The sequence below is a fragment of the Lepisosteus oculatus genome, chromosome 2, assembly GCF_040954835.1.
Source record: "Lepisosteus oculatus isolate fLepOcu1 chromosome 2, fLepOcu1.hap2, whole genome shotgun sequence".
Taxonomy (NCBI): Eukaryota; Metazoa; Chordata; class Actinopteri; order Semionotiformes; family Lepisosteidae; genus Lepisosteus; species Lepisosteus oculatus.
This window is the reverse complement of record NC_090697.1, coordinates 29,985,798-30,009,349: the sequence shown is the minus strand read 5'-3', so window position 1 is coordinate 30,009,349 and position 23,552 is coordinate 29,985,798. Positions and strand designations below refer to the sequence as shown.

Sequence of the window (23,552 nt, the reverse complement as noted above, 5' to 3'; positions counted from 1 at the left end):
TCTTCTTATTAACTGTTGTGAGGGTTGTATAAATGATGTTACAGTGCAGGTACAGTGAAGTAACATTCTGGAAACCCAGCACATTTTTACCCCCTTTGTCTCTCTCTGCACAGCTCTATCAGGCCCATAGAGAGGACCCTCCTCTGGCCCGGAACATGCCTCCTGTCGCTGGTAAGATACTGTGGGTGAGGCAGCTCCTCAGGAGAATACAGGAGCCCATTGAGTACATAGATGTGAGTACTAATTTACCTCCCTGGATTTCAAAATAATTCATGACTGTACAGAGACAAACCTAATATACTGTACCAAGCATCAGAACAAACGTATTACTCTGTTTATGCATGTATGTTTTTGAAAAATAAGTATACAGTTCAGGGTTTTTGGTGTTGATGAAGTATTTTAGGCTTCATTTTATTTAATTAATCATAACCATGATATATTTGAGTGATTTTAGATGTTGAATGTCAATCCTGGTGAAAATAAAGACATATACGGAAAGGAACCAGAATGACCCATTCATAAAGAGGACATTGCATTCCTCTGTGATATGATAAGATGGAGCAACATGTCATTTTAACAACTGCAGGCTCACTCTGATGTGACAACTTTCTGATGTGTCTTTATGCTACTTATGAAACAGCAGTGTTCTTCTAGGATGAAAAAAATCATATTTTAGATGAGAATTTAACTGTTTTGTAGTAGATGCCCTCTACAACAGATTACATTCCCATTTAACACCAGTGGGATGAGCTGGTATTTGTGTCATCTAGGGTTCAGAGAGCAATGAAGAGGCTTGTCCCAACCCTATGAGACTACTAGAACTGAGTCTCACAAGACAGTATCTCCACCTGGTGCAAAGCAGGAGTGACAGATATACAGCTTGTCCTGCTTCCAGCAGCAGACACATGCTACCAGTCTGTAACTCCCTCAGTAGAACCCGTGCTGATTACAAATGTTAATCAGAATGATGAATTTATCTGTGTCATGTCTGGCCAGTAAAATGTTAGTGCATCTGCTACAAAATTATATAGATTATATATAGAAAAAAGTCACAGGTATACAGTGTGTACTGATTCCAACAGAAGCCATAGTAAAGCCCATGTTGGTGACATCTGCATAATGAATTTACCAGTGTCATGTCTCATCAGGAAAATATCTCTACATCTGTTACAAAAACACTCTGATTTTTCCCCGATACCTCTTTAAACATATTTATTTTGAGGCTGAGCAGGTATTCACAATATGCTGCCATTATCTTGCAGTGATGAATATGATCAAGTAAAATGTGGGGAGATTTTTGAGAGATGTAAAATTTATTAAAAAGGTTTGGTAGAAACTACAGAAGCACTGGGGCAGATAGGATTTCTATTCTTTATGTGATATCCTACATGTGATTTACAGAGCAACAGTGACGTCCTGTCATGTCCAGAGGGCAGGGATGCTGTGAAGATGTACAACAGGGCTGCAGCAGTGTTTGTGGAGTTTGAGATTCTGTACCACAGGGCCTGGATCAGGGAGGTCTCACAGCTGCAATATGGCGAGTATCATTACAGTCCAGAGTCCTGAGCAGGCCTGTGCCAGTGAGACTTCAGATCTGAGTACAGAGCGGTCAGGCTCAGGAGTCCTGTTGACGTGAAGTATGAAGTCAGGTTGGGAAATTGGGATTCTCTTTGTAATTTGATTCCAGCTTCCCAGTTCGTTTTTTTTTTAATCTGAACCTTTTTGAATCCCATGCTACACTATCACTCGCTCTGGAACCCTGGGTTCAATTCATCCCTGGCTTAGATGCCATCTTTGTGGTGTTTAGATTTCTCACTGTCTCTTTGTGGGTTTTCATCTTGTGCTTCAGTTTGCTCCCACCTCCCAAAGATATGGGATAATTAGTGTCTGCACATTGTCCACGTGTGGTTGTGTGTGCCCTGCAACTGACTGATGTCCGTCTCTGTGCTTCCATCATGGATTCTGATCTGGAATAAGTGCTATTCTGTTCTAAGTTCAGCTCCTGCTCATTATTCAGTATTTTCTTTAAATACTGTTATGTGATGAAGCTTACTGCCATATTTAAACTGTATAATCCATTAAATATTCATATACTTAATAAGAAAATCTTTCAGGTCCTGTACTGCTTTAAAACCCTTAAGCAATACATTTGTCAATTCCTTACATCTTCATTAGATATACTTTATGTGTAGATCATATGTATTTCAAATACTGAAATGCAGACATTGCACAGTACTTTAAAATATGAACCTACATTGTAATAAACATTTTGACTCTGAAATAAAAAGAAAAAGCTTTACATGCTTATATGCCTCGCTCCATTGCTTGGTAGGCAACTTTATTTGTAGCGAATCAATACCACCCTTATGACTCTGCAGTGATTTTATGTCTATTATGAGTTTGAGATGCTGCACTGCTGAACCTGTTAGTTCAGTTTAGATTAGGATGTTAGATGGCGGGTGTGGTCATACAGACTGATGTCCATTTGCACTGCACATGTGATGCCCAGATGGCCAGTGTCAAGTAAAGCAGGCCCTTTGTGCTGTTCATTTACATTTACTCCAGCATTGCAAGCTACCCTGCTGGTTCGGCACCCAGAGACAGGAAAACTGCTTGTAAACTTTGATCCCAAGATCTCTGAAATCGTGAGAGAGACAAAGTGCATGTTGAAGATGGGCCTGGAGGTCCCAGAGCAAACACTGAGGCTGGTGAAGGCAGAGAGCTCCATGAAAGCCAATCGATTCCGCTTAGAGGTAAAGAATCCCGTCAGCAGCCGATCAACAGTGCTAAGAACTGGGCAGATTATCAGCACAATGCAAAAACCCACAAAGCTGTTAAGAAACAGTTTAACATTCATGTGAGAAGTATTACTGAATTCTGACAAGTCTGTACTTGCACTTGCACAATCATCTATCCTTATTTTGCTCCAAATGATTCGTGAGGCAAATTACAGGAGCTCAGCTCTGAGGGTGTGCTTTCCATGCTGTGTGCTGTAGGAAGAAACAGGAAAAGATTCCATCAGACACATATTATAGGAAGCACCGCAACGATTCAGGATATAACAGGGAAACATAAATAGGACATGAATGATAACATGCAAATACATATTTACATAGTTCAGGTGGGTAGCTGCGTCAGCATGCGTAGGCTGGAAAGGAACAAGTTATAGGTTTATTCCATGCTGAAAAGAAAAGAAAGAAAACACAACGTTTTGGTCGTGGAGCCTTCTTCAGGTGTGAGCTCATGGCCGAGCTCACGTTGTGTTTTCTTTCTTCTCTTTTCAGCATGGAATAAACCTATTACTTGTCCTTTACATATTTACATGCATATATATAATATATATAAATAATGCCTTTTTGTACATTTCAGACTCTTCTTAACAATTATGAGACAACCTGTGAAAAAATACCAGCAGTGTTTGTTAATCTGCTGGCCTCAAAGATTAAAAAGGTATGTAAAGTTACTACTGTAAGTAGGGTTGGTATATCGTCCATTAATAATAATTGTTCTTGTGCATTTGAAAACTACAGTATAAGAAAAAATGCTGGTGTTCAGCTAGAGACTGTCTGCTTTTACATTCATCCACTGTGCATGGGGTTTCGTAAAGTGAATCAGTGTACCTTGTAATGTAAAAGAAGCAGATGAATACTCAGACAATGCAAGTATACTAGTGCGTCTCAATATGATATCAAGCTATACACATTGTGGGAGAAATGAGTGACAACAAACAATAATAGGAGTGATAATATTTTTTATATAGCACTTTTCACTATGTCATCATCTCCAAGCTCTTAACAATAAAACAATCAACAAAAAAACACAGGAAAACAATTACAACTACAGTGAAAATGGGAGAATGAAAACTCGGAGTATGAAAGATTTGCAATATCTAACATGAGATGGAAGATTATTGCACAGTCTTGGAGCAACAGCACAACAAGCTCCATGGGGTCTACCAGTGTCTCCCAAGAAACAGGCAAGCTGAAACAGGCAGTATGTCCTGGAGTGTTTTAGGTTTAGTTAAGATCATAACAGCCGAACTCTGAATGTGTTGAACATTTTTAAGAACATGTCTGGAAACTCCAGCAAACACTACTTTACAGCAGTCTAGTCTGGAAAAGACAAACTTCAGCTTTTCTGTGTCCAACTGGGAAAGATGTGTAAAGATACATGCAGTGTCATGCAGACGAATAAAAGACACCTTCACAACACATGGACATGAGCTTCAGATACAACACTGACCCCAAGAGCAGTGGAAACCCTCTGTTTCCTGATTGGAGAACCAGCCCTGATTCCAGGACCATCAGCAGTCACACTGAGGAAAGCCAGTCAACATGACCCCCTGAAGACTCAGGTCAGAGCCACTCTGATTCCTGACTGGAGAACCAGCCCTGACTCTATCAGCAGTCACACTGAGGAGAGCCAGTCAACATGACCCCCTGAAGACTCAGATCAGAGTGACTCTGATTCCTAACTGGAGAACCAGCCTTGACTCCAGGACCATCAGCAGTCACACTGAGGAGAGCCAGTCAACACGACCTCCTGAAGACTCAGGTCAGAGTGACTCTGATTCCTGACCAGAGAACCAGCCCTGTCTCCATCAGCAGTCACACTGAGGAGAGCCAGTCAACACGACCTCCTGAAGACTCAGGTCAGAGTGACTCTGATTCCTGACCAGAGAACCAGCCCTGACTCCATCAGCAGTCACACTGAGGAGAGCCAGTCAACATGACCTCCTGAAGACTCAGGTCAGAGTGACTCTGATTCCTGACTGGAGAACCAGCCCTGACTCCATCAGCAGTCACACTGAGGAGAGCCAGTCAACACAACCTCCTGAAGACTCAGGTCAGAGCCACTCTGATTCCTGACTGGAGAACCAGCCCTGACTCCATCAGCAGTCACACTGAGGAGAGCCAGTCAACATGACCTCCTGAAGACTCAGATCAGAGCCACTCTGATTCCTGACCAGAGAACCAGCCCTGACTCCAGGACCATCAGCAGTCACACTGAGGAGAGCCAGTCAACACGACCTCCTGAAGACTCAGGTCAGAATGACTCTGATTCCTGACTGGAGGACTAACACTGATTCCAGGACCATTCACAGTTGTACTGAGGTTGATACTGTTGTGGAGCTGACAAGGAGAGAAATGGTGAACTAGTGGAACAATCCTATGGTACAATCTGACTCCAGGTGTTATCAATTTTAGATTGAAAAGACTCATAACATTATTATATTATATTGCAGACTGTTCTAGAGTACTGTTTTTCACTGCAGTTAGGAGATTATAAATAATGGAAATAGAGGTTCCAGGATTTCTCTTCCTTTCCTTAAATATCGTCCCCAAAGCCCCTGACTTTGTGACAGTCAATGCATTTCTTTATGCTTTTTTGTGTTGAGTATGTTTTGAAGGTAAGTAAATCAACATGTTTTTTTTCCATTTGGATTTGCACCAAAAGGATTTTTAAGTACAAATCTGGTTACCATAGAATCAAATAAATTGAGGGCCTTTTTAATATTTAATATTTACTGTAGCTTAACAATATAAAATGCCACCCAGTATGAAATTGTAAACCATAAATGAGTCCTCAAGTCTACTTAATGGAGCTTACAAACTTAAACAAATAGCCAGATGTTCTGAAGTGTCCTGTTCAAGGACATATGGGTCATTAACAGGTCTTGGCAAAGCCTTGGCATTTTATATAAACATGTAATTCTAGACCTGTCTTATAATACATTTATTCTAACGTAATTCATCCCAGTGGGTGCAAGGTGAGATACATCATGGAAGAGATAACAGGTCATCGCAGTGCACACACACACACAGACACGCACACATTCACACCAGAACTTGTTATTTAAACTTTGTTATTTTAACTTAAATATTATTTAAACTTGTCAATTCCAAACTGTTCATTCCTCAGATAAATAGTAAAACAACCCTAATATAATACATATTATTTTTATTTAAAATTGTAATTCCTGGGGGTACGATATATATTTGACCTGTTTCAAAGTTGTTCTCTTAAACCTGTTGCTTTTCTCAGCATCAGCACCATCAGCCCAGGGCTTTCATGTCACTGTAAAGAGCTGAAGAGCTCCTGTCTTTGTTAGATGTTCTGTCCTGTGTGTGGAAGAAATATTGTGTGTTTTTTTAGGTGGAGGCAGTGCTTCGACATGGACTGACTATACTAAACTGGTCCTCCCTCATCCTGGACAGCTTCTTCTGCAGAGTGGACATGGCTTTGTCTGATTTAAATCAGCTGCTTAAGAAGGTACAGGCACTTAGGCATGGTCTTGATCAGATTGATTTCTATACATAGTGTTTGGATTGCAAAAGAAGATGATAGGTTGATGAATATACGTTTGAAAGGAAACATGGGAGAGCGAGTTCAATGAAAGACTCTGACTCAAAGGAAAGTCTAAACTGAGTGTTTAAACACAATTAGAGTACCCTGCTCTACATCGTTTCTCCAGGTGAGGGATATATGTGAGATGCACATTGAAGCTGCGCTGCAGGACATTTCAGAAACTGTCCTGGTAGACCTGCCTGAGGATGGGCCCACCACACTAGAGGACATCATTGTTAAAAATGAGGTATGCAGGAGTGACCGTCAGAGCCTTTAATGTGTCTAATTACAGTAACAGCTACATGTCTCATTCTGTGTGTGATGAACAATACCAAAGTTCAATCAGTCAGTCATTGTGTTTGGTATAGCTCCCTTCACAACAGATAAAAACCATCCTGCTGTCTCCGAAAAGAAAAAACTCTGCAGCTTCCTTGTTCAGTTCAGATTAATCCTTCTGCTCATACTCTTCCCAGTTTAGAACAGTCTTGATTAGGTGGTGGGAATGATGTGACAATGCTGCTTTCCGGGTTCAATTATCTTCTTTTTACAGAGACCCTGACAATATTGTGAAAATGTCTCAGTGAGCGAGAAGAGGTGAAATAGTTTGGAGCGACTTGGCTGGGTAACTATGTGGGTTTGGAATAAAACTGCCATAGATACTATCTTTCAGAGTCGCTCAAAGGAGTGGGCAGACAGCATGAACCACAAGAGCAGACGTGTAGAAGAGTCTGTGAAGGAGCTGATTGGCATCTTTAAAGCAATGTATGAGTCCAAGGAAACAAAGAAAATAGTAGAGGAAACCACTGTGCCAGGTTTGTGCACTGAAATATTTCACTTTCTTTCCCAGTGCGAAATTCCACCAGCTAACAACATACTGTACAGTACATGGTCTATTTCCTGGTAGTAACAGACTTGGAGACATATTTTTACCTTTTTGATATGTCTGAAATGGACACAAAGTGTCTTGTCACAAAGTGACTGTGAAACTGACAGTTTTCACATCTTGTAACCTGGTCTAGTCAGATCTCAGAAAGTCCACACCAGCTTAACAGGGTCCACACCAGTGTCCCAGTACAGTGACCAGGGACACTTTCGCTGTCTGTAGGAGGTGCTGTCCGTGTGATGAGATGTTAAACTGAGGTCCTGACTCCTTGCTCATGAAAAATTCCATGGCTCTTCACAACAGTAGGGGTTTAAATCCCAGTGTCCTGACTAAATCCTAATCTAGGCTTGAACAGTGTGGTTTCCCTAAAGTTCCCCCTTACTCTGTCTGCTGGAGCAGTTTCTCTGATCTGTGTGCAGTGGGGCTGCTGTGTCTCTCCAGGTGAGTGAACAGGCAGGACTGATAAAGTGGTGAAGAAGGTCCACTCCCATATTGCTAAAATATATTGATAAAAATATATGGCTTAATTCAAACAGGTCAGTATATATACTTAAAGTTAAACTAATTTAGAAATGTTAAAACTGATTAGACCCTGCATCTAAAATCAATCTTCATGATCACCTGTTTTCACTATTGAACAAACTGAGTATCAAAAGAAACTTATCACTTATACAGTAACTGCAACAAGTTTAGAAATGTATCAGAATAATAACAATGTTTTTTGTAGCAGATGCACTAACATTTTACTGGCCAGACATGACACAGATAAATTCATCATTCTGATTAACATTTGTAATCAGCACGGGTTCTACTGAGGGAGTTACAGGCTGGTAGCATGTGTCTGCTGCTGGAAGCAGGACAAGCTGTATATCTGTCACTCCTGCTTTGCACCAGGTGAAGATACTGTCTTGTGAGACTCTGTCCCAGACCTCTCCTACAGGATGTGCCCGTTCACTGCTCTCTGAGCCCTAGTAGACACATGGTGACCTGACTTGACATCAGTCCCTGCAAGTGGAGTTCTATAGCACATCAACGCTCCTGCCCAGACCATCACAGTTAGACCTCTCTATCGATATAGGTGAAATGGCGTGACCTATGGGTCCCAGGTTCTGGTCTAACATTGACAGGTCTTCTGTGTTTTTCTTGATTTTAATCAAGCTCGACATCTGACAGGTTAAACTAATCATCTCCTCTGCACAATTAACACTGTACAACTTTGTGCTCACAAAACAGCGAAAGTCACTTAAGGTATCATGATCAATTATGCATAATCTAATCCATATACTTTATCTTTCTGTATATACTCTGTAGTTATATGTTTCTTTTGATGCTTATTATATATAGTGGTATCACCCACTCTTCTATATTAAAAGTAAAAACATCTGTTTTCTAAAATGTCTGTACCAATTCTTATTTAAGAACGTAAGCGTGTAGCATTCACAGAGGACACTATTGCAAACGAAGAAGACAGCCACACCACAGAGCACCAGGAAGCGGAAAAAGGGGATGAGTTTGAGAAGGTAAGGGGTCTGCTTGGAATATATCACCAAGAGAAAACTAAGACCTGTAAATACAGCAACAGCAGTGTCAGGTGACACAGACGTAGAAACTTGCCCAGGGTAGTGGACAGAACTACTCTGACACTACTTGGACATCTGAATTGTTGGAATAGCTCTCTTCATTGTACTGTGCACAGTCTTTGGTTAGCTTTTGATATGTGTTGCTTGAGGTGGAGATGGAAAATTAGTTACATTTACAGATCACACAACTTAGGGGGAGTGGCAAATGGAAATCAATGGCAGAGAATTACGAGGAGACAGACAAAATTGTGAGCTGTACACTAGGCAAATAAAAGAGGACACTTCTTAATTTATAATGATGATGTAGATTCCGGAATAGTCAGTTATAGTAAACCAGTCAGTTAAATTTAGATTAAATTGAGGAGTAGGCAAACACCTGTTAGATGACATTTAATATAGCATGCAGGGTTTTGCTTGTAGGTAACATTAATTAAAAATGCAAAATGGAAAACATAAAATGGAAATGAAAGAGTCTGCTGTATGTATGAAAAAGACAGGGAACAGTATATCGTAAAGGGTATTTTCCTGCACTCTTTACTGGTGGTTTGTGGGTTCGAGTCTGTGCTATAGACACTGCTGTTATATCTTACCCCAGCTGCTCCAGTCCAACAAGCTGTGTAAATCTGGACCAGTATTTACTATGGGTAGGCTCTGTGATGGACCAGCATCCTTTACAGGAGAGAGTCATGCTCTGTCTGTTCACTTAACATTGTGGAAAATGGGATAAGCACTGAACTGAAGAGACATTCTGGCTCAAATATGGAACCACCAAATACTTATGAAAACGATGTAGGTTTAAAGCTGACATGTAATTTACATCTTAGAGACACTGTTGGGATGCCAATGTTTTTATTTATTCCAGGAGTGCAAGGAGATGTATGCTTACTTTAGCCATCAGCTGTTAGATGCATTGCTCAAATCGACACGCTTGTCTCTGGACACCTTAAAAAGAAGGATTTTTGTCTCTGTGTGAGTAGAAACATGCTTCAAGAATAAGACCTATCCTCAAAGTAACCATATAATAATGTTTTTAATGAAGATATATATATATAGATTGAGTATCATAATGGAATTACATAAACAACCAATATATATTTTTGTGTTACATTTTTTGGATAATTCGGAACCTATTGATTTTGTCAATATTGTGTCTCTTGTGAAGATGTTTGTGTAAGGGAGCTACTTAAGGGTGAGTTGACTACAAAGGAAGAAGTAAAGGCTAATTGTAGAGTGAAAAGTAGAAAGAAGAAAAGTGGTGTTCTTCAGGTGTGAGGAAGGATCTCCTGAAGATGTTCTAGAGCAGAAATCTTTTTTTTTCTTTCTACATTTCAGCATGTATGTAACCTTTACTTATTCATCTGTGTCTCTTTTGACCTCTTGGTTGACTGGAAAATGTAACATTTCAGTTGCTGGACAGAAAAAGAAGGTTATGCTGAAAGAAGGTTATATAAGAATTGTCAGAAATCAGTGCTGTTGTGCCTTGAAATACAGTACATTATGTATTAATTTCTTTACTTTTAGCTTGTCTGCAAGAAAAGGGCTCTTCAGTCAGTCAAGTAAATCAGAGGAATTAATTACCTTTTTAAAATCAGAAATGCACCTGGCAATACCTAATGTGGTAAGTAATTCTTCTGTCACAAGTGTTAAAGGTTCAAGGGTTCTCTTGGACTCTGGACCCCCTTTGGAGTGTGCTTCTTGCTGGGTGGCCTCCTACATCTTTTTGTAGGGAAGCAGTCTCTGCCACACTGTGATGCGAACCTGTGTTGAGTCTTTCATAAAAATCACCCCATTGAGACACCTTGATGACTCTTCACCTCTTTCATAAAAGCACTGTCAAAATAAATGACATGATAGTCAATATACAGTTTGACAGAAAGACCCCTGCAAGTGTCAGGCAAGCAACAGAAGCCAGCTTGATGATTGACAGGAGCTGATGATAAAGTGAACTGTAGTAATGGCTTCTGGGATCCAAATTAATATGTGAAAGGCAAATACAGATGAAATCCTCTATGCGAGATCTTGGACTGACAATTATCCGACTGCCCATCTTTGCATGAAAATGTGTGAAACGTGTATTTACACTTTTTCAATGAAGGATAAAACAGTTGCCCTGACATTTTAACATTTGCCTACATGAGTGAGAAAGAAACACAGAAAAATCTTAAGGTGCGTATGAACACATTAGAGCTAGACAGCAGTAGTACCCGCTGATAATGGCTGTTTCAGACTACAAAAGCAGAGGTGCTTTTGAATTGTTGTTTCATTGTCCTAAACAATGGATTTGTGTGTTGTGTGAAAATTCCATGCCCATTTCCTGTAAATATTCCACATTTCTACAAGAACATAAGAAAGGATACAAATGAGAGGGGGGCATTATTTAGTATCTTAGAATATCTTTCTATCATCAGTCTCCTTTAGTAGATAGAAGCTAATTGATAGGAGGATCTTATCCAGCCATTGAAAATAATGTGTGTTTCAGTTTCAACAACATAGCTGTGCAGCTTGTCCCCATCTCCTACAAGCCAACATACCTGGTGATCTTGCATGAACAGGAACTGCACAGCTCTGCAAGCTTTTGCTCTTCATTTATCTGTGCAACTCCTCACAAAGACTTGAAGTTGTGTTGTCTTATGTGCTGCAGCCTTTGTCTTGTGTTATGATCAGAAATGGATAAATGATCAAATTATCATTTTAAAGATCTTTTAGGATAATTTGGTCGAACACGATCAAGTTGAAAGATTTGAACAATGCCTTTTCTCTCGATAAGTTGTCATATTGTAGAGGGGGTTGTAGAATGGGTACCATCAGAAATAAACAGTGCTCTCGGTTGTCACTACATCACTGTTATAGCAATGCACATGTGTGATATATACTGTACCATATGTCAATTTGTGTAGCACATCTGCACATTGCCTCTCTCCATGTGTCTGTTGCACATAGAGACTGCGACTTTCATTGCTTTCAAAGCCCAGTAGATTTCCAGATGTGTCTCTTCACAGTGTGGAGTTTAGTTTTACTCTTGGTTTTCCATCAGTCAATATGTTTTCCACTTTTTTACATCTGTTGTGTGTTATATGAGCTATCGTAAAGCGCTTATGGACAGTTGAAAAGTGCTTATAAATCAAATGGTTTATTAATATCACTAATAGATATCTGACAGATCTGACGCAATAATCACATGAAAATTGAATAATATAACATTTAATTTTTTCCTCTGGCAAATTTATGTGGTTCTTGCCAGCAAGGTACAACGGGCAGTAAAACCATTTACCCTCTCTAACCCTTTTCTGAATCAGTGTATACAAATGAGGGGAAATGGGCTTTTTAACAGTATTGCCTTCCATCACAATAATGAGATAGCACAGCGAGGAAGCAGGAGTCTTGGCTTCCAATGCCATGACATGATGATGACTTTAACCCTTCCTGTGCTGGCCATGGTTCAGGTCATGCAGCCCAGCCTGGATGACATCCAGCAGGCCATCAACCGGCTGGTGCATCTGGTGCTGGAGGTGAGCCGCGGCATAGCGCAGTGGGGCCAGGCGGGCAGGCACGGGGGCCCCGCTGCCCTGGAAGTCAGCCTCGGCGGGGCCAAGGGCACACAGCGCTCCAGTAAGAACGCCGCCCTCAGCGGCTGCCCAGGTTTCTGCGCGCCGCTGGGGTTTACTCACAGCATTCTGCCACGTTAAACACACGCGTGATGCAGCTGGCTCCGGATTTAATTCCCGGTGTTCAGATACCTGCAGCGTTCAGGCACCACACAGACCTTAGTTTTATCAGTCCAAAAAGGACAGAAAACCAAATACTCAGAGAAAAACACTTGCTGTATCAACAGAAAAATGCAAACTAAATGAAATATTTCCTCTCTAAAATATATATTTTTTATATTTTTCGAACTTGTCTAGTAAAACCTTCTTTTGCAGGTCTTGCCTAGTTAAATACGTCTTAACAAAAAATGTAAACTTTGATGTTGAAACAAATATACTGTGGTTAGTAGGTCTGGCCATATACTGGGTATGTTGTTAAACAATATTGTTCACAAAAAATACCAGTTATAAGAATGACACTTATGATTGGGACTTAAAATACTTGGTTGTGGTACATTTGTATTCATGTTTTTTCAGTGAATATATTTTAAGTCTTGATTTTTGCTGGTGGCACTTTAGGAACCGCGGATGAAGACATTCCTGTAAAGAAGCTAAAAAACTTTTATCACAGCGTATCGGAGCACAAGGACATTTGTAAGATTGTGGTGCTGCTGACCTCTGCAGTCAACTCCCTGAGGAAACCGGCCAGTGACGTTCTCCAGCAGTTCCACAGGTTTAAGGGCATCTGGGCAGAGGACAGGGATGCCAAGGTCAAGGTCTCTGAACTGCAATTGTTGGGTTCAAACGGTCCTCTTACCCCATTTCTGCATTGGTTAGTTCATATACAGAATTCTAAAAATATGAGAATATTGTTTGATTCTTGTCATTTATTTTGTAGGAATTTATGGCAAGTAACCCATACCTGACACAGATAAAATCTGAGATTTTGCACTATGTGGCTTTTGAGCAAGAGATTGAAGAAATCAAGCCCACAACCATTTTAGGATCAATTGAGTTGTCTACAGGTACTTATTACTTATTGTCTTGAAAATAATATATACATCATTTACTGTAAGTGTAATTCATTTAGTAGACTTCTTCTCCAAGAAATATACAACCGCTCAGACTGGGGAGCTCAGGTCAGGTTTGAGATTTGTGCTTGTACAACTAGACTGTCCTTTATCTGAAGGCACATGTTCTTTCTCCAGTATAAGAACATTCTTTACACGTCATTCTCCTAATTTGAACAAACATTTAGTTCCTGTATCGGCCTTCAGATTCCTATTGTTGTACTACTGGCGTTACTCCAGTCTGCCATGGCAGCACTAGTCCTCAGTTAACACTGAGACATCTTTTCCATGTGGAAATGTACGCGTTTAATTCAATCAAGCAATAACCCAGTCAGTGACTTAATTACACGCCATTTCCAGCTGAAGCCATTTCCGAATGCCTGTTACTAGGAACACCTGCCATGCTGTGGAATAAAAAGCAGTGCTTTGTCCCCACAGCGCTGACAGTTGTGCAACTGGGTTTACTTTTACAGCACCACTGAAGCTGGCCTTGACAGTGGAGGCTAAGGCCTGGAAGATGCTGTTGTGCAAATACCTGAATGAGGAGTATAAGAAGAAAATGGCAGATATCTCAACATTCATTGGGGAACATCTTAAAAAACTCTCTCGACCAATTCAGGATCTGGATGACGTGAGATTGGCAATGGAAGCTCTGTCAAACGTACGGGAATCAGAGATCCAGATAGACATGACCCTGGGACCCATTGAAGTAAGGGTTCACTACACGTCTTTATAGTACGAGGAGTAATAAGATACAACATGTGGTCTTCACAGTTTGCAAAAAATGATGATATTCAATAATTCCTGACTGTCTTGGAACTTCTGTTTTCATACCAGCATGTTTTTGCTTGACAGGAAGCCTATGGGATCCTGAACAGATTTGAAGTGGAAGTGACTAAAGAGGAGGCTGAAGGAGTTGACACTCTCAGATACTCTTTCATCAAATTACAATCCAAAGCCGTGAGTGTGATGGGTTGGGAAGTCATGCGCATTGATGTCGATCGATTGAGCTGGGGGAAGACAAGTGACCGAGTCCCAGTGAGTGAGGATGAGGTGGAATTAGTCTGCCAGACCTACCCTGGCCTCCAGCCACACAGTGACCACAGTGTGGCTGCAGCGCTGGCAGGCCTGCGGTGCTGCCAGTGAGGGAGCACATCTCCTCCAATCAGTGCTGAACACGTGGCGTTGTGTCAGGCTCTCCAGGGAGCCTGCCTCCCCTGGGTGGGTACACTGCTATGTGAGGAGGGCCTGCTATGCATTCAGACAAACTGTTACTTTACAGATAGTCTGAAAGATGCTTCTATATGATCATTTGAATAAAAGAAAACTGCTTATCGAAAATGTCAGAAGGAAGGTGTCCACACATGAAGACTGGATTTGATTTTCTTTTTCTCACCAGAGATCTGTGCAAGATGAATTAGTACGTGTGCAGCCCAAGTTTAAAGCAAACTTGTTGGAATCAGTAACAGTTTTCCAGAAGGATGTCTTAGCATTTGTAGACCAGTATGACACGGTAATTATCTGCCAGAAGTGACCTGTTGTTACAAGATACTATAAATGTAGATGTGCAACAGATATAATTCATATTCAGACTTGGATCCTGTGTTTTTCAACAAAGAAAAATGTTTTCATTGACCATACAGGCTATATGTGGTATTAAACACAGGTTTCACATAAATCATAATAATCACTTCTCTGCCAGCTACTGGGTATTGTATACATGTGGAATTGCAAGTGGGAGTTTGGAGCCACTTATTTATATCCTACCAATCCACTGGAGCACCAGAACTCCCAGTGCTGGTTTGCTAGTGGCTCATACTGGGTCTAGCCCTGATTCTGCCTCTAGAGCTCGAAACAGTCAGTTGTTTAACAAGACTCAGGGCAATATCTACAAGATAAATTAGTCTCCTATATACTGTGCACAAAATATTGTTACTCTTTTCCTAAACATACAAAATATCCTCGAGATGAAGTGGAGTTGCATACATTTTCCCATAGGAGTTTAAGTCTGTTTCACAAATTAAAACAATGTTGCACTGTTTTCATATTGTTCTCCCAATCACAAAAACGCAGCTCTGGTAGACCATGTTGTTGTTAAGGGTCTCCACAGGGACTTTATAGTGTAGGTGCACTTGATGCCTGACTGGGCAAGACTCTGTTCCTGTCAGTTTGCATCAGTACAATCTGATTATTTGGCAATTTTACCAGGTGACTTTACATAAGCATCTTAAAAAACAATTACAGAGTGAACAAACAATACAAATGGCATGAAAATCTGAGATAGGCTGAGGTTTGAAAGTCACACATTGCTGCCTTTATATTTCCCCATGTAAGTTTTTCCACAGTTTGTCTCACTGTCCTCCTTTACCTCACCCCTGTCTTTTTCCCCTTTTCTTTATTTTGATTTCTTCTCCCCACTTCTCTTCCTCCTCTTCTTCCTGTCCTTCCTCTCTCTTTACACTCCTGAGGAAAAACATTGTACATTTTGCTCTTTCTTTTTACTTTTGAGTGTGGAATTAACGTTCACTTTCTCCTTTGCTCACATGTTAATTCACTGTCCTAATTCTGAAAAAAAGATAGCAAGTGTCCTTTGTCCTCTGTGGAGATAGAATGACACTGATAGATTCTGCAGATCAGCTCACATGTGTAATATTGTAGGCGTCCAATGCAGCTGTGGTCAATGTTTGTGTCACTTGTAGGAAGGGCCGATGGTTCCAGGAATACCCCCTCAGGAGGCCAGCACAAGACTCCAGATCTGCCAGGTAGGATGGACATGGGCTGGCTCTCATATCAGTGATCATATCTGATCATATCATATCTCATATCACTGTATAGTCTGGACAATACAGTGCTCTGGATGAACCATCTACCTTGATAGAAGCATATATTTATGAACAATAATTTTAAGAAAGAAACTTAGATATGAGCCTCTCATTTCCTAAGCTGCCTGAGATACAACTATTATTTTTTGGAGCGGACTAATGAAGCCCTTGCTGGTCTGGACGTGTGACCTGCTCTCCCCACAACTGTACGTGACTCTTAGACAACATTTTGTACTTGATAGCTCTGCAGATTTGGCATAATAAAATCAAGATATTTGCAGACTTTGTGGATTCAAAAATATGATCTTAATTCCTAAAAGAGACATTTTTTGGGATCAGGTTACACATAAGGTTATTATTTTATTATCTTTTCTGCAGGCCAGGTTTGATGACCTTTGGAGGAAATTTGTAACATACTCCTCAGGTGAACAGCTTTTTGGACTGCCAGTCACGGACTATGAAAGTCTGCAAAGAACCAGGTACCCCAAAACATTTGCATTGCACTCTTTTTTTTCGGTGGCACTAGTAGTCACTCTGAAATAGTGATAGTGCCACTACGTCAACACCTCCAGTGTCCAATTTGCAGCTGTAGCCATATCAACTCATCAGTTTGTTCAGCCCATCCATATCACACAACTGAAGCTCACATTTACTTCTTGCACTGCCTTAGGGTTTGCTTTCTCTTTTAGTCCTAGGAAATGTCATTTACAGAATGGAATTTCCCATTCCTCCATGACCATTCCTGCCACTTTTCTGCTAGACTCTGTGCTGGATTCCCCTAAAACAAACCTTAGTTCCTTCTTTATCTAATCCAGTCTTTAATTCCACCTCTGCCCTCCAATTGCCTCCATAATCCCTGCCATCCCTCCAATCCCCCTCTCCCTCCTGCTTTCCTGCAAGTACAAGCGGTGCAGCTTTCCCTGCCCCTGCCGGGATTCGATCCTGATTGTTGCAGGATGCAAGCATGTCCAATGCCATTTCCTTAGACAGCAGATAACTGCTCCGTGCCAAGAGACAGACCTGTCCTCTGCCACAGCAGGGTTCCGCACTGTCTAGATTTCAGAGGGGTCTGTAACTGGCTCAGGCATGAGAACCTTGTAGTGGTGGTGGTGGTGGTGGTTGAGTGCCGTCGAGTCGGTATCGACTCATGGCGACCCTATGGCCAGTTCCACCATCACTATCCATAGAGTTCTCATGGCAAGATACAGAAGTAGTTCGCCAGGCCTTTCATCCGCACAGATAGTGCAAGTGTTGCTGCCGTTGTCACAGATATGTGACCCTCTGCTGCCACCACCGCCCCATACTGCTGCTGCCCAGGGTTATTAGAGAACCTTGCACCCAACATGGGACACGAACTCACTACCCTGAGGTTATGAGTCTCATGCTCTACCACCTGTGCTAGTCGGGGCTTGAGAAGCTTGTACACGAGTGTATTTGTCTCCCGATGGCGAGTCATGAAAGTCAAGTGCAGAAAATTAGGGGGGGTTTAAGAGCGAGTGATCAACACAAGACAATAAACCAAGCCGAAGGTGAAAAAGAACAAAGTAAAGTAAAAGGTGAAAGAATTAGAAACTCCAAAGTGTGGGGAACACAACCTTACAAGTGAATCAAACAATACAAAAAACAAACAAAAGCTTTACTGTAGTTCTTCACAAAGTAAACAAGCACCAGTTCTCCTTTGGGTTTTGGAGTTATAAGTCTGTCAGTAAAGATCAAACATTTATCCTTATAAAAAACACATTGCAAATACTAAAGAAAACAGCCAGGATCTGATCCCAAAACACTAAACCAGCTTTAACTGTAGTGCTCCCCATCATAACACTTGAACTAATACCTTTTATTTTACCCAGGAAATCAGGAAACATAACTGCATGATATACTGTACTTCAATTTCTATTACTGTTATAAGCTGCTGTATAATATTTGTCATCAGCATTGTAAAACAGAGAAAAGTCAATAGAGTCCTGACATACCGACTTAACTTTCTCCTATAGTTTTGAGTGATGTGTTATTACTGTTGATCTACTCTTAGAAAAGAGCTGGGTCTCCTACAGAAGCTGTATGGCCTTTATGACACAGTGATGAACAATATCAGTGGCTATTACGACATTTTGTGGACAGACGTAGATATCGAGAAGATCAATGCTGAGCTTCTGGAGTTTCAGAACAGGTAATACACGGGCCTTATGAAACACTTGATTAATAAAATACCAGTTTTCCGAAAAGTGTCATTTTTAACCAGTTGCATCTTTTGTTGATGTTTAAATCATGCATATAAAGAATTTGCATAGTGGACATTTCTAATGTACACCTTTAAAGATATTGCTCCAATAACACATTGCATGTCTAGAAAGGTGTTTAAGGTGACGGGTGACAACAGCGATCTTTGTTGTTGTGTTCAGGTGCCGAAAGCTGCCTAAAGGTTTGAAAGACTGGCAGGCCTTCCTAGACTTGAAAAAGAGGATTGACGATTTCAGCGAGTCCTGTCCTCTGCTGGAAATGATGGCCAATAAAGCAATGAAACAGAGACATTGGGATCGCATTGCAGACCTCACTAAGCATAGGTTTGATGTGGACTCAGATAGTTTCTGTCTGCAGAACATCATGGAAGCACCACTTCTGAAATACAAGGAAGACATAGAGGTCAGTGTGATCCTGTGAGTGGGTGGTGAGATTTATCAACTTGAACTTTTTGTTAAAATGAGACACTGACTTTCACAGCATCTTCAGACAACAATTCCTGTCCATAAGGTTGCCCTTCAGCCTTCTTCCTGAAGTGACCCGGGCAGCAGCACACTCTTCCCAGAATGAAGATGTTTTCTACAGTGACTGCCTGTTTTCCTGTTCCAGGATATCTGTATTTCAGCTGTCAAGGAGAAGGATATTGAGGCCAGGCTGGCTCAGGTGGTGGATGTTTGGTCCAGTCAGGTTCTGAGCTTCCATGCCTTCAAGGGCAGAGGAGAGCTCATGTTGAAGGGGGCAGAGACCTCGGAGATCGTCATGGTGATGGAGGACAGCTTGATGGTTCTAGGCTCTTTACTCAGCAACAGGTATGGCTGTTTACGGCAGCTCTCAAAATTCACTGCGAGGTGCCCAAGAGATGTGTTAGGCTCCAGTAATCTTTTAAAAAAGGAGCAACTGGCTAGTGTACTGTATGGATTATTTTCTGCCCAGCTGCCCAGGTCACAGAAGTGTTTCACAGTATTGTGCTTCAGCATTTATGTTGGGGATGTATCAAAATATTGAGAAGAACATACTTTTTTTTAAACGTTTTATTAAAATTCATCACATATTTTTCATATAATGGTTTGATAAGTCAGCAGAATGCCCTGATTTGGGGCACAACAGACACACATTCAAAACTAGGAGCCAAGAATTGGGAGACAGAAGAAGCAACATAAATGCCACACAAACAGTCACCCTGGGAAAAATCCAGTGTTTGAAAAGTGTTAGTAAAGAGCTTTCATTTCCTTTCCTCTAGCTGGCCTAGTGGTAGTTTTACTGACAACTAGTTTCATTTTCCATAACACCTCAAAGTGACATAATAAAGGAAATAAACATGGTTGCAATCTGCTCCAGAGCCTCAAAGCTAGCTTTACAACATGAAAGCAGTTTGTGCTCATTCTCACATGAAGAATTATAAAGGGGTGTAACTCACCCCCTGTACCTCCACTGCGAGGAACTCCACACACAAGGAAGAGCACCACAAAACATCCCCAAACCCAAACCTAGCAACGTTATTAATAGCTTTTTTAACAATCTGGAACTACTTAGAACTATTAAATTTGTCTTGTTAATTTTTCTGAACAACTTAAGAACTCCACACTTCAAACACAAAAAAAAAGAGCACCAATTTTCAGTGGATACAAGTCCTTAAAAACAGAAAACTAAAAAATAGAAACTGCATGCTTTTTATCATTCTTGATGCATGAGGAACAAACAAAGTTTGAGGTGCTAAATGGAGTTTGCTGAAACAGAGCACATTACACTGCAGTTTGCTTACCACCAACAGCAGTTTTTATGCTCATTCTACATGGGTGCATCTGTGTACTGTCTGCACTATTGTTTGTGAATGAATGGGTTTGTCTAACATGAATTGCTTGGTTGAACAGATATAATGCTCCTTTTAAGAAGGACATCCAGAACTGGGTTTTCAAGCTGAGCACGTCCACAGACATAATTGAGCAGTGGCTGATCGTACAGAATCTCTGGGTGTACCTGGAGGCTGTCTTTGTAGGGGGAGACATCGCAAAGCAGCTTCCGCAGGTGAGCCACGATATAAGCATGGGTGTCAGAAAGTATTTCTACTGCAAGCTATTTACAAAGATACATAGATTTCTCTGCAATATTGCAATTGAAAATTCTTTCAGAATGTCTTAATATGCATTGGATATCAATAACCTTGAAGTGTGTACATGTCATTGGGGGCAGAAGAATGCAAGAAATTGCTGCTACAAAGACCTATTGTGCCAATGGGATAAATTTCTTTATTCACTGCATTAGGCATTAAACATGCTAATCTTTAAAAAACCTGCATAAAACACTGTTGTATGTAAACTGCACTCACATCAGTATACAAGTCAATTTTAATTCCAGTTTCCCCAGATTAGTCTAGAATTGGTACACTGAGCAGTGTGCAGCAGAATGAATTCCAACACATATATTATGATATACTGTAAGATACTAGAGGCATTAGCATGAAGTATCATTAATGAAACAAACTCCCAGATAGCGTTTCATGCTAGCACATCATTTTCATCCAGGAGAAGTTCCGTTTTTCTTAAAACAGAGCTGCTGTTAAAATGGTCAGCATGTCCATAATTATAATAATTAAAGTCACTTTAGGGAAATGTAATGCATTTTGAAAAACAATTACAGTACCTCCCAAGTTTGAAGCCTCATGTTTATGCAACCTGGAGCAACGACTTCAACATAGTGCTGCTTTCCTTTTGCTAGATTGTAGTAACAGTCTCATTGCAGAAGTAAGAATTGGATTGTGCCATCAGACTCCTAGTGTGAATAGTTTCTCTTTGTTGTTAACAGGAAGCCAAGCGTTTCCAGAACATTGACAAGTCTTGGATTAAGATCATGCAGCGTGCACATGAAATCCCTAATGTCGTTCAGTGCTGTGTGGGGGATGAGACCATGGGACAGCTGCTGCCTCACCTGCAGGAGCAGCTAGAGCTGTGCCAGAAGTCTCTCACAGGGTACAGCTCGTCTCCCAGACAGCTAAAACCCTCTTTCTGCTCTTGGGCTCTGTAGAATACCTGAGATGAGACTTCAGCTCTGTCATAACCAGCATTTGCTTGATGTTACAGCTATCTAGAGAAGAAGAGGCTGCAGTTCCCCAGATTCTTCTTTGTGTCTGACCCGGCTCTCCTGGAGATTTTGGGACAAGCCAGCGACTCGCACACCATACAGGTATTTTCACAGTGGCTCAAAGGAGAAACTTCTCATTTCTTTGATTCTTGACTATGAACTATCTCAGCTCTCTCACAGGCAACTGAGAAAATCTGACCCCAGGATCTGCCGTTGCACACCGGGTGTCTGACTGCAGCTCTCTTTCTCCAGATCATCTGTTGATAGATGTTATGTTGCTGTAGCTTTTCGAACTTCGGTGCAGGTTGTATCTGGATGTACGTGCTTATATATAAAGGAGCTTGGAGTGCCTTGGCAGTGTGATTTGTCAGTAATTGTGGATGTTACGCAGAAAGACTTCTGAGATCTACAGTACCATTCACATTTGAACTGTACTTTGACAAACTCAGAGGAATAACTGAGAGGGAGTAACTGGAATATTAGAAATATTACTTTCAGGAATGACCTTGTGGTTTGTCTTTTCAGTCTCATCTCCTGGGAGTTTTCGACAATGTCAATGAGGTGGAGTTCCATGCCAAGGACTACGACAAGATACTGGCTGTGATTTCAAGAGAAGGAGAGAAAATACCAGTAGGCCTGCTTTCAAACCTTTTAATTCACTTTTCACAAGAGACTTTTCCAAATTTGCCTCAAAGGTGTTCGTCCAATGTTACAAATTGAAGCTTTTAAGCTGAAGGTCTGTATGATAATGTTAATAATAATGTTTCTTTATTAGCCCTATACAATTTCTTGCATTAGGAATTCATCTTTTCGCATACCCCAGCTTTTCTCCATGGAGACACAGACACACAGACAGGGAGAGAGAAGCTGGGGGTCAGAGCGCAGGGTCAGCCATTGTACAGCACCCCTGGAGCAGTTGGGGTTAAGGGCCTTGCTCAGGGGCCCAACGGAGTAGGATAGCTCTGCCGGCCGCAGGATTTGAGCCGGCAACCTTCCAGTCACAGGCGCAGATCCTTAGCCACAAGTGCTGTGTGTGTCTTCCAGCTGGACAGTCCCGTGATGGCCCGGGGGCCAGTGGAGCTGTGGCTGGGGGAGCTCCTGCAGCAGCAGCAGAGCTCCCTGCACTCCGTCATCAGAGCCGGGGACATGCAGATCAACGACTCCGGCTTCCAGCTGCTCAGCTTCCTCGCGCAGTTCCCAGCGCAGGTGGGCAGGCACACTAGGAGTCAGAATCACTCAGCCGCTAGCTCAAGACCTAGAGTTGAAATCTACCATTGTTAACGTCCACGTCAACAATTCCCAGGCTCCATCAGCACGGTCTGCCTTCATCACCTCTGAGACACTGTGAATTTCAATAGCCTAGCTTCTGTGAAGTTTAATGCCTAAAACAGATTCTTATTTTCCAGCCAGGCTTTCATTCTGGTGAATTATACAATGTTTAAAGAAAAGGTCATCCTTGATATATAGCTGGGTAGTGTCATTAGCCTGCTATGTGTGAAGTTCCTTAAGCAAAGTAATATTGTACTATAGTATCCTTAACACCATCTCCTTGATCTTTATTAAATAAAAGGAAATGAATTTGCCTTCTTCAGTCTTAAACAGAACCTATGTTTTGAGTTAACAGGAAAACCTCTAGTGTTGAAGTTCATTTCCTTATCGCAGTCCTACTCATTGCAAGAGTTTATTTGCCAAGAGAAACAGATAACTTTGGCCAGCCGAGATCAATCCATCACATAAAAAAGTAGTATGTTCATATTTCCGGTATTGAGCCTGTATTGAGTTTACAAACGAGAAGAGACAATTCAGTCCATCTAGCCTGTCTGGGGGTTAGTAGTTAACTGATCCCGGATCTCACCCAGTTCCCCAAAAGAAACCAGGATATCGGCAACAACAGCATGGCTGTGAAGTGTGGTCCATATTCTAATGAGAAACTGAGGTTGATTGGC

The 23,552-nt window shown here is 41.3% G+C and overlaps 1 protein-coding gene across 5 annotated transcripts in view; it reads left to right on the top strand.

Annotated features, from left to right (window-relative positions):
- Positions 1–23,552, top strand: part of LOC102688018 (dynein axonemal heavy chain 8) — an 87,120-nt gene that overhangs the window by 26,623 nt on the left and 36,945 nt on the right. For all 5 annotated transcript variants that reach the window (XM_069199178.1, XM_069199179.1, XM_069199180.1 and 2 more), the window contains 26 exons: positions 114–233; positions 1,402–1,537; positions 2,566–2,753; positions 3,370–3,450; positions 6,157–6,273; positions 6,476–6,595; positions 7,019–7,160; positions 8,651–8,751; positions 9,674–9,780; positions 10,333–10,429; positions 12,255–12,420; positions 12,975–13,171; positions 13,294–13,420; positions 13,939–14,174; positions 14,321–14,425; positions 14,865–14,978; positions 16,165–16,227; positions 16,666–16,766; positions 18,320–18,457; positions 18,690–18,930; positions 19,138–19,337; positions 20,400–20,553; positions 21,331–21,494; positions 21,606–21,708; positions 22,132–22,236; positions 22,651–22,812. In XM_069199178.1, coding sequence (XP_069055279.1) covers positions 114–233; positions 1,402–1,537; positions 2,566–2,753; positions 3,370–3,450; positions 6,157–6,273; positions 6,476–6,595; positions 7,019–7,160; positions 8,651–8,751; positions 9,674–9,780; positions 10,333–10,429; positions 12,255–12,420; positions 12,975–13,171; positions 13,294–13,420; positions 13,939–14,174; positions 14,321–14,425; positions 14,865–14,978; positions 16,165–16,227; positions 16,666–16,766; positions 18,320–18,457; positions 18,690–18,930; positions 19,138–19,337; positions 20,400–20,553; positions 21,331–21,494; positions 21,606–21,708; positions 22,132–22,236; positions 22,651–22,812 — 3,585 coding nt within the window. The remainder of the gene's footprint in view (positions 1–113; positions 234–1,401; positions 1,538–2,565; positions 2,754–3,369; positions 3,451–6,156; positions 6,274–6,475; positions 6,596–7,018; positions 7,161–8,650; positions 8,752–9,673; positions 9,781–10,332; positions 10,430–12,254; positions 12,421–12,974; positions 13,172–13,293; positions 13,421–13,938; positions 14,175–14,320; positions 14,426–14,864; positions 14,979–16,164; positions 16,228–16,665; positions 16,767–18,319; positions 18,458–18,689; positions 18,931–19,137; positions 19,338–20,399; positions 20,554–21,330; positions 21,495–21,605; positions 21,709–22,131; positions 22,237–22,650; positions 22,813–23,552) is intronic.